Genomic DNA, 11,948 nt, shown 5'->3' on the forward strand with positions numbered 1-11,948 from the left:
TTTATTTTTATTTATCTAATTATTTATTATTTATTTACTATCTTTTATATATATTATATTATATTATTTTTAAAGCACGCTACGCAAGCAGTGTTTATGATCATCGACCGCCAAAATATTTTCATATGATTCACGATTAAATGACATTTATGAGAATGATGATCACACAAATGCTTAGGATGGATACAAACAAGAGCTTCATGTGCATTCACATACAAAACATAATCTATTATTCGCGTGGTAGCAGTTTATAGAGCAGCTTTTTGATGCGCAGGAAATCACAGTAAACGAAAGCACCGCCAAACCACAATTTTAAATTAAATTTTATCTGTTACAAATGATTGATTTTCACAATTGCAATGATTTTTAACAAAAACATATTGTAAATTTTTATACAGGTACATAATATATATATATTAATAATATATATATATAGATACATACAAATTACATATATAATACACACAACACACACACACACACACACACACACACACACCACACACATCACACACACCCACACACACACACACACACACTCACACACACACAACACACACACACACACCACACACAACACACACACACACACACACGACACACCAACACACACACACATCACATACCACACACACACACACGCACACACGCCGCCACACACACCACACAGCACACGCACACACACACACCACACACACGTCGAACACCCACACAACCACGCACCACGTAAACGCCACACAGCATGCAACGCACACAGACACACACACACACACAACACATCACACAACCACACACACACACACACACACATACACATCCAACGGCACAAACACACACACACAACACACACACACACACAACACACACACACAAAAACCCCATAACACACACAACACCATACATTACACACACGGCGCTCCATAACACTCAACAACATATACGCACTATGCACGCTCATGCAACCACACACGCATGCACGCAGACACACATCACACACCACACAACACACACACACACACAAACACACACACACACACACACACACACACAGTCACACACACACACACCACACAACAACACACACACACACACACACACACACACAACACAACACACAACACACACACACCACACACACATAACACACACAACAACTGCACACACGTTAGATCCTTTTGCGACTATATGAGATCTCGAGTATTGTCGATCGCATACGAAAAGCGTACATTGCTTATCGCGACGCCGCACTTCCACACTTCACTCACCGTCCTGCTGTTGAAATCGAGTCACACGCATCGGGAGCTCGGGCAAATCTGTGTGCAGCGGTAAGATCTTCCCGAAGCATCTCGCATTCGTTAACGAGAGCAAACCGCCTCTCTGCCGGCTCCAGAATGTCTCTTATGAAGAACGAACGAGATTATGGGGGGCTGTTTCATTTTTAGTCAGAACTTGTCTCCATACCGCAGCTTTTTTCGTTATCGGAAACGCGTCCAGGTGTAATATTTCTGAAATAGAATCGACGAATATTATACCATCGCATCAGTAAGTAATATCGATCATGCTTGAAACCCGTCAGAATTCATCTCCGCTGCTGCGATTGCAGAGAAGAAACTGTGACTGTATCGCTTGTTAATTACTTAACAAAAAAACGAATAAATAAATCTTGCTCCGTCGCCGGAAAATCTCGCGCCTCGTATGCGTTTCTCCACGCTCCTGTAGTCCGGTGTCGCTAGTCACCATCTAACGTTTCGTTTACGGCCATCGTCGTAGCGCGTTGTGTGTGCGCGCGCGCGTCTGCTCGGTGTTTGTGCCGCGATGGTTGCGTGGCGGTGGGCTAGTTACGCTCCTCTTCACGGCTCTATCGATAGACGGCTTAGCAGCAAGGAGGCTGGCGACAACCTTTCTCTAAACAATCACACGATGAGACGCCCGCCCGCGCTCGGGCCAACACGAGCATGGTGTGATCCGCTTGCCGATAGATGTGCGCTCGCTCGCAACAAAGCTCCGTGCGGCTCATCTTGTAATCCTGCGTTCCGGTAAAACAAGGCGAGAGCGAAGAGATGAGAGAGAGGAGGGGGGAGGAGAGGAAGGGGGGAAGACAACACCGCGTTGATAATTTCAGCGAGAGAGTCGCATTAGAAGCGTCTCGGCGTGGCTACTTAACGACTACTCGCGCAAATTATTCGCCGCCTCTTAATTTTCCGCTCACTGCCGTCGCTTTAAAGCTCACGCGCGCCTACACCGCGGCCACGCTCCTTTCCGATAGATAGATATAACACGTCGGCAGTGGATGCCAGCGGGAAGAAGGTTAAACTCGTCGTGATTTCCTCCTCGCTTTTTGTTCTATCCGCTGCTTCGACAGTGAATATTTAGTTCCTCGTAGAACCCGAATCGCGTTGCTCGCGGATTTTTCTTTCATGACGCATCTAGAATCAGTGTAACTCTCGCCTCTCGCTCTCTCTCTCTCTCTCTCTTCTCTCTCGTCTCTACTCTCTCTCTCTCTCTCTCTCTCTCTCCCTCGCTCTCTGCTCTCGCTCTCGCTCTCTCTCTGTCTCTCTCTCTCTCTCCTCTCCTCTTCTCTCTCTCTCTCTCTTTCTCTTACTCGCTCCTCTCCCTCTCTCTCTCTCTCTCTCTCTCTCTCTACCTTCTACGCTCTTCCCTCTCTCTTTCTCTCCTCTCTCTCTCTCTCTCCTCTCTTTCTCTCATCTCCTCTCTCTCTCTCTCTCTCTCTCTCTCTTCGTCTCTCTCCTCTCTCTCTTTCTGCTCTGTCTCTCTCTCGCTCTCCATCTGCCTCTCTCTCTTCTCTCTCCTTCTCTCTCTCGCTCTCTCTCTCTCTCTCTCCTTCTCTCTCTCTCCGTGCGGATCGTTCTTTCTTTATTCTCTCATTCTCTGCATCTTCTCTCTCTCTTGTCTTCTCTGCTCTCTCTCTTCTCCTCATCTCTCTCTCTCTCTCTCTCTCGCTTCGCTCGCTTCTCGCTCTCGCTCTCGTTCTCTCTCTTCTCGTGCTCTCTCTTTCATCTCTCTCTCCTCTCTCTCTCTCTCTCATCTCTCTCTCTCTCGCTCTCCTCTCTCTCTTCTCTCTCTCTCTCTCTTCTCCTCTCGCTCTCCTCCCTCTCTCTTTCGCTTCTCCTCTCCGGTCTCATCTTCTCCTCTCTCTTCGCTTTTCCTCTCTGCTACTCTCTCTCTCTCATCTCTCTCTCTCTCTTTATCTCATCCCTCCTCCTCTCTTATCTCTGTCTCTCTCTCTCTCTCGCTCTCTCCTTTTCACTCTCCTCTTTCTCTCTCTTCTCTCTCTCTCGTCTCTGCTCTCTCTTTCTCTCTCTCATCTCTCTCTCTCTCTCTCCTCTCTCTCTCTCTCGCTCTTCTCTTTTCACTTTCTCTCTCCGCCTCTCGCTCCGCTCTCTCCTCTCTCTCGTCTCTCTCTCCTTCTCTTTTTTTCTTTTCTATATATACATGATATACATACACACACGCCACACACAACACACACACACACACACACACACACACACACACACACACACACACACACACTGCCGCACGCACACACACACACACACACACACCACACACACAACACACACCACCACACATAACACACCACACGCACACATCAAGCTGTGTATACTAGCCCTGGTACCCGGCGTTTAATGTAATAACTAACTCTGCGTGCCCCCGTGCCCATGCTTCCCGGCTGCAAGGCGGTCTCGGGGCACACCGAATTACGATTTACCCTAATCACGTAATTCGTTCTGACAGTATATAGGAAGAGATAAGCAGGTTGATTAGCTGGTATTGGTATAGCGACCGCTGGCTGCCTACACGCAATTTCGCGTCCTCGCTGTTCGCGTATAGTATAGAGATATGATTATGAGAGATGTTAGTGGGGTGCGGAAGTAAGGATGTTCGTCGTTCGCATCTCATATCGCTATTTGTGTTTCGACGCGCGTGCAAGTGCAAGTTATTTTTCCGAGCAATGCGGACTCCATCGGGAATGTGGCGATTTGACATCGAGATGGTTAACCGTGATTTAGATACTACTCCCCCGTGTGTTGTTGTCGGAACGATCATATGAGGTCAGAGTGAAACTTGGTAATATGTGATAAATATGACCAATGTCACTCTAGATACAATAGGTGAATAGGATGAAGTCGTCGTCAAAAACACATCTTGTTTTTTAGACGCCAATAGAAGCAGGTTCCCATGCCGCGCAAACAAAAACGTGAACAAATTTTGATATTTTTAAATATAGAATTTATGCACGTTGAAACTATTTTACATTGATAAATATTTTACATCTCAATTCTCGTTACACATTTCAGTCGCGTTGCATACAGTCACGATAGGACATAAAAATGCATTTAAAACTTGTGAAGTTTACGTCGTCCATTTATATATGATCCTGCATCCGGCATGCGTAAATATAAAGATATTCGCTAATATAATGAAGTATTCTAACTGATACTGATATGTGGTATAAAGTGGCACGCACGAAACTGAGTTAATAATCAAATATGGCGACTTACGATAGGTTAATTCAAGTTAAAGGAACCCCAAACATCCTATAACATGTATATTTATATAACCGTATTATTTCACACAATCGGAGCGCTAAGTGAAACTGCATGCATGTGTAATTATTAAATCACCTATTTTTTTAAATAATAGCAAAATCGCAATTAAAATTGCCGCATTAACGCAAAGTAAGCAAAGCCCAATTACCAACAAATCTGCATATTTTGCGGATTCCAGTGTCGGCGCGCGCGTTCTGTAGCGTTTTGCGCTGCGGTTCTATTCTCCCCTTGTCTGCCCCTTCACGTTCGCGCTGGCCAGCCATGTAGCGTCCGGTGTTTGGACTGTGCTGCCACGACTACATGAGAATCGGCGTGCGTTATTCGGCGCGTTTGTATTAGCATTGCGATTCCACAGGAGAATGCGACAGACGCGCATATCCGTTACGGCATCTATGACTCTTTTACTCTGTTTGCCATAACAACTACATGAGAGGCCATCAATCACGAAACACACCCGCGCTGGCAGTATTCATTTGAATAAAACTTGCATTTCCAACATCGCCGCGAGCGACGCGAAATCGTGTTCGCCATTACAACTACGCGCTGTGCCGCGCAGTGGCGCTGCATTCGCTGTTGCCGTCCCCCCGCGCAATCGGGCGCCAAGCAAGCGGCGAGGCGTCACGTGACGTAGTCGGTGACGGGGCCGATGTTACTCGTGCGCCACTTGAAGGTAAGTCTCCCGCGGGGACGCGCCGAGCAATCTGGCCCGAGTAGCACATAGGTTAACCACTCCTCAGCGGGAAACCCCGTAATGAAAGCACACCACTTAGCCGAGGCAGATTTTAATTTTTACTAATTAATATACGCGCGCCTAATTATTTAATTAATTTTCGCCATCAACCTTTTGTGACGGCCAGGTGTCTTGAGGCTCGGCCGGTTGGCGGCGGGTAAGACGGAGATTGTTTACCAGCGGTGTTTTGATGGGAACATCATAAATAACGCATATTCATCAGTAGGGTCTGCCATCGGGGGATGGGGAGCAGGGTGGAGAGGGAAGAAGGAAGAGGAAGGGAGTTGTAGATTGATTACCCAATGACGTCGGATTTTGGCGCCTTTGAATGCGCCAGGGAAGTTTCACCCATCGTCTGCCATTAACCGCAGAATTTCCGCCAACGGCGCCATTCATGCATCCCACCCACGAACTTGGCTCGAGGTCTCTCGTTTCGTGGTTTCGTATATATTTAATACGGTGGGCAGGCAGGTTATTGGTTAATAGCAGACAGAGACGCTGCGTATGTCCACCGCAGCTGCTTTACGCATTTTGCCTGAATTTACGAAAGCTGGTTGAACCGAAATCTTATCGAATCGGTCACGCCCTTACCGGCGCGTAATAATATGTATACATGTATAGTATAGCCGGTATATGTGTGATATAGGATAAATAACACTGATTCCTAGATGCGTCATCAAGAAGAAATCCGCGAGCAACGCGATTCGCGCACGAGGAAACTAAATATTCACGTCGACACAGAGGATTCAGACACGAAAGCGAGGAGGAATCACGACGAGTTTAACCTCTTCCCGCTGGCTCCCTCCGAGCGTGTATATCTATCTATCGGGAGCGTGGCCGCGCGTGTAGGCGCGTGAGCTTTAAAGCGACGCAGTGAGCGGAAAATTAAGCGGCGATAATTTGCGCGTAGTCGTTAAGTAGCCACCCGAGACGCTCTAATTGCGACCTCTCCTCGCTCGCAAATAATCCAACGCCGGTGTTTCCTTCCCCCTTTCTCCTTCCTCCCCTCTCTCTCTCTCACTCTCTCCCGCTCTCGCCTTGTTTTTACGCGCGACGCCGGATAGCAAAGATGACGCCGCACGAGCTTTGTTCGCAGCGCCATCTATCGGCAGCGGATCACACCATCGCTCGTGTTGGCCCGAGCGGCGGGCGGGGCGTCTCATCGTGTGATTGGAGAAGAAAGCGGTTGTCGCGCAGCCTCCCTTGCGGCTAAGCCGCTCTCTCGATAGCCGGTGAGAGCAGCGTAACAGCCCACCGCCACGCACACACTCGCGCGCACACACACACACAGACGCGCGCGCGCACACACACGCGCACACGATCGGACCGTAAACGACAACGATAGATGGTGACAGCGACACCGACACAGGAGCGTGGAGAAACGCATACGAGCGCGAGATTTTTTCCGCGACGGACGCAAGATTTTTTATTCGTTTTTTTTTTCTGTATTAAAAACGATACACGTCACAGTTTCTTCTCGACATCGCAGCAGCGGCAGAAGAGAATCTCTGACGGGTTCAAGCATGATCGATATTACTGATCGATGGTATTAATATTCGTCGACCTCTATTATCAGAAATATTATACTGGACGCGTTTCCGATAACGAAAAAAACTGCGAGTATGGGCAAGACAAGTTGCTGACTACAGAAATGAACATCCCCCATAAATCTCGTTCGTTCTTCATAAGAGACATTCTGGAGCCGGCAGAGAGCGGTTTGCTCTCGTTAAACGACATGCGAGATGCATCGGAGATCTTACCTGAACACAGATCTTGCCCGAGCTCCCCGGATGCGTGTACTCGATTTCAACAGCAGGACGGTGAGTGAGTGTGACAGTGCACGCGTCAGATAGGCAATACGTACGCTTCGTATCGATCGAAATATACGACGATCTCATATAGTCGCAAAGATCTAGCGGTGTGTGTGTGTGTGTGTGTGTGTGTGTGTGTGTGTGTGTGGGTGGGTGTGTGTGTGTGTGTGTGTGTGTGCGTGCGTGCTTGCGTGCGGCAATTCGCGCGTATGTGCGTACTTGCGTGCATATGCGTGCATATGCGTGCATTCGGAAATGCACGCGTGCGGGCACGCGTGCGTTGAAGTGAGCATGTGTGCGTGCGCGTGCTTGCATGTAATATTTATTTCGCAACACAACGCACCACTTAATTACGCGTTCACTGTAAAATACCTGTATTTTGTTTCAGAATTATTATGTTTTATTAACGACGTTCCTAAAAATTTAGATGGATATGCTGCTTGATTTTTTCCGACTGCTGGTGCATCCACAATGCCCTGACGTGTCAGCAAAAATATTCATGGGGTTCTCGGATGAATTTTTTATCGTGTGCAGGTTCCGTGCCATGTTTTACATATTGATTACTCTTTCTCATTAGAAGACAACAATTTGTCATATTTTACGATCATGGCTCAACGATGCACGTTAATATATTACCAGATGTTCACCACACTCGCGCGCACCCATAATTCTTGCCCTTACCCACCCTGGCCCCACCCCAGGGCCACATTATGATCAACATGGGCATAATTCACCTGCATTGGCAGTATATTAGAACTGAGCGCTTAATGCCCACGTGGACGAAAGGGTGGCATTTTATTATTTCATAGTCTATCGTCCGAAAGATAAAATCCATGCGCACGCATCCATTTCGCGCGTCCGAGATGATATAATGCGTTAAATATTTGCAATCAATTTGCTCAGGTAAATGGCGGCATATACGCCTATTTCGATGTGTTTCATCACAAAAGCCTCGCAAGTCTAGTTTACTCTGGCATCAGGTAGCCTTATAGGAAACACCGCAACGGTTTGTATTTACACCCCCCTCTCTCGCTCTCTCTTCGGTCGCACCGGCCGTATGTACACATTTGCTCAATATTATATATGGCTTTTCTGTGCTTGTATAGCGAGGCAACTGTCTATTAACCGTTAGTAAATAATATTACCAATTGTGTGAAAATTATGTTCGCATTTTCGGCGGAATGCGGTTGTTAATGTTTGGTATATCCGCCGTAAATACTGTTAGATAGAAGCACGTGTTCAAACGTCTCTCATTTCAGTATACACGGGTATTTCATGTCAGTCTATTTACAGTCTTTTTTTCAGAACTGGTGGCTTTTTGGGCGTGCTGTTATAAGAGACAAGCCGAGGTCTATTTTTACTATCAAAACTTAGATATCGCTTGTCGAAAATATTTAGAATACTGTATACGCTGTACATTTCGCAGTGGTTTAATTTTCGCGAATTTCGCGAACGCGTCCCCGACCGCGAAAATAACAACACGCGAATAATTCATACGGAATAATACCGAATACTAGTAATTCATAATTCACCACTCGCGAAATTGTCCATCAATTCAGTCGGAATTCGCGAAAATATCTGTACGCGAAAAATATGTCGGATACAGTATGCCTAAACGCGCGGCTGAAACGAGCTCCGCGGAGGGAACCCTAGAAATGTCCCGCAGCCTCAATAAAAATGAGAAAATAAGAGAGAATTCGTATAGAACCTATACGATTCGCTGCGAAGCTGGTCAAAACCTCCAATCGCTGATTAGATTTCACAGTCAGATTTAACCAAAAAATCAGAATTCACACACAATTGGCACGTGATTTGAATGACATGTGCGTTAATTTTCTAGTTTTTAATTAACATGACGTGTATCTATAGCCATTGTTTTGGGTTCATCTGCGCAATTGTTAGATTAACATTATCACATCTGCTAATGATGTACCGATATTAAATCGTACGGTAAGTGTTTAATTACGTAGTCGTTGGGTTGTCGAATTAGTTATATAAATACACAAATTAAGGCTAAATTTGTTTTGTAAAGACAACGATATCTGTCGGTTTGTTTTACGGGGATTACATACCGCACATCAAAATCTAAGACTTGTGTCCGTTAGTAATTAAAGATTTCGGCTCCGTCCTATACATTGTGTTTACGTATAGTACGCGAAGTATTATAATAATGGCGCGAGACAGACTACGCTATCAACATGTTTTCTTTATCATATACATTGCCCGAAGCGCATGCTAGTAATGATTTGTAATTAATAAATGATAACGCATTAGATCAGATTGCTAGCTGACCGGTAGTTCGCTGACAGCACAGCGACCAGTCAAGTTCATGTTATGTTGCGCACGCTTCGCGACTGATGAGTTAGTTATTCCTCCACGTTGTTGATATTGGGTAAGAGCCGACGAGGGTGAGCCTGCCCGTGATTTCACCCGTGAGCGTGAGCCTGTTCGTGAGCCTGCCCGTGATTTCACCCGTGAGCCTACCCGTGGGTCTATCCGTGAGTCTACCCGTGAGCCTGTCCGTGAGTCTACCCGTGAGCCTGTCCGTGAGACTGTCCGTGAGCCTGTTCGTGAGACTGTCCGTGATTTCACCCGTTAGCCTCCTCGTTAACTTGCCCGTGTACACTGCCACTGTCATCCCATCTACACCATGTTTCACAGATGAAATTGCGATAGCTAATAGCTAACACAGCGTCAATGCCGAATGCGGTGTCAACGTGGAAAGCAGCGTCAATGCCGAATGCGGTGTCAACGTCGAAAGCAACGGCAATCCCTACTGCGGTGTCAACGTCGAAAGCAACGTCAATGCCTACTGCGGTGCCAACGTCGAAAGCAGCGTTAATGCCGAATGTGGTGTCAACGTCGAAAGCAACGGCAATCCCTACTGCGGTGTCAACGTCGAAAGCAACGTCAATGCCTACTGCGGTGCCAACGTCGAAAGCAGCGTCAATGCCGAATGCGGTGTCAACGTCGAAAGCAGTGGCAATACCTCTTGCGGTGTCAACGTCGGAAACAGCGTCAATGCCTACTGCGGTGTCAACGTCGAAAGCAGCGTCAATGCCGAATGTGGTGTCAACGTCAGAAGCAGCGTCAATGCCTACTGCGGTGTCAACGTCGAAAGCAGCGTCAATGCCGAATGTGGTGTCAACGTCAGAAGCAGCGTCAATGCCTACTGCGGTGTCAACGTCGAAAGCAACGTCAATGCCTAATGCGGTGTCAACGTCGAAAATAACGTCAGACCCTAAACAACATCGACGGCCGGTAGCTATGACGGAAACGTAGCATCACTCACATCTGTAATCGTCAGCGTCTATATTCATCGTTGTCGTTATCGTCTCAAGCAGCGGTCAACGCATACTTGAACCCGGAGGTAAAATATCGCGATATGAAAACATCGCACTCACCTGTTCGTTCAGCTCTGCTGGTACTCTCACTATTCTGCTCTTCATTCTGACCGTTCACGCGAACGTGCCTGTAGAACCTCCATGACTCGACTTCGTCGATGCTACTGATCAAAGATGTTAGTTATGACTGCGACATGAGCGTCAGAGAGAAGCGAAGGGAAGTCCGTCCGCCTTTACGTAACGCTTTCGATGGTATAGAGAAGCGTTCTCCGTGTAATTCAGCAGGCGCTGAGGGTGCGCGTGCCGAGAGAGTGACCGTTACATGCCGCCACACGGGAAAGACGTGTCACGCATCTGCGGCTGGACGGCCGACGAACGCCACTGTGGTCCGTTAACACCGTTTCTCGCAATTTGCCGGTTAGTAGATATATCTAATTGCGCGCTGTCCTCTTGCAAAGCCCTACGCTCAACTATTCAATATTATTTTTCGGTCGTGCCCCACGGCGCGGAATCTGCATCGAGATGGGTGGTGTGGCGGTCTCGGTCCCCCGCGTCACGCCGCCGTGTCCGGAGGAGAGAGAGAGAGAGAGAGAGAGAGAGAGAGGAGAGAGGAGACGAGAGAGAGAGAGAAGAGAGAGAGAGATAGAGCGAGAGAGAGAGAGAGAGAGAGATATACAGAGGAGGCTGTTGCTGCTGCTGCTGCTGCCGCCGCTGTTGCCGCCGTCGTCGCCACAGTCACATTCTACCGCAGCTTGCTAATACCGGCGAGGTTTTATTATGAGGATTTTGCACTTTAATCATGTGACGAAAGTGGAGAACAATTAATGCTTGCCGCGAGTCGCATATGGTGCCCGGGAGAACGGGGCGTGTCCGCCGCTACTCGCTAGCGATTCTCCCGGGCCGCGCGTCATTGCTGGCGCATAAGCTCGTGACGTCGCTTGATTGACGCATCGAACAGCCAATGGACGCGTTTGCCTGAATCAGAGCGGTGATGCGACGTGGCCGTCAAAGAAATCAATGAATGCGTCTCGCGTGGCGCGCTGCGGCATAAAGCCGCGAGGCGTGTGCGACAGCGAGGAAGTCTTAATTATGCTCCATCCTATAATTACTGAAGATTCCCCTGTGCGTTGTGCGTCCGGCTGCGTACGAGACGCAACTATGTATCAGGTATCAGAGTATCTACGTAAGCGATAAGATGTCAGACAATATTAGCTCTCTATTGTCGTGCGCATGTGAGCTTGTACAGTGGGGGATATAATATATATATATATATATATATATATATATATATATATATGTGTGTGTGTGTGTGTGTGTGTGTGTGTGTGTGTTGTGCGTTGCGTGCGTGCGTGCGTGCGTGCGTGCGTGCGTGCGTGCGTGCGTGCTTGTGCTGCAGTGCGTGCGTGCGCGGCGTGGTGCTCGCGTGTGTGTGTGTTGTGTGTGTGTGTGTGTGTGTGTGTCACGTACAAACTCGCCCACAAGTTCAAAC

At 47.7% G+C, this 11,948-nt stretch overlaps 1 protein-coding gene across 1 annotated transcript; it reads left to right on the forward strand.

Annotated features, from left to right (window-relative positions):
- The first annotated feature begins 5,220 nt into the window (after positions 1-5,220).
- Positions 5,221-10,324, forward strand: LOC106804842 (uncharacterized protein YBL113C-like). Its single transcript, XM_014806198.1, has 3 exons — positions 5,221-5,244; positions 8,019-8,095; positions 9,808-10,324. The coding sequence occupies exons 1-3, from the start codon at positions 5,221-5,223 to the stop codon at positions 10,322-10,324; spliced, it is 618 nt and encodes a 205-aa protein (XP_014661684.1).
- Positions 10,325-11,948: the final 1,624 nt, after the last annotated feature.

The sequence above is a fragment of the Priapulus caudatus genome, unplaced genomic scaffold (assembly GCF_000485595.1).
Source record: "Priapulus caudatus unplaced genomic scaffold, Priapulus_caudatus-5.0.1 Scaffold90, whole genome shotgun sequence".
NCBI classification, from domain to species: Eukaryota; Metazoa; Priapulida; class Priapulimorpha; order Priapulimorphida; family Priapulidae; genus Priapulus; species Priapulus caudatus.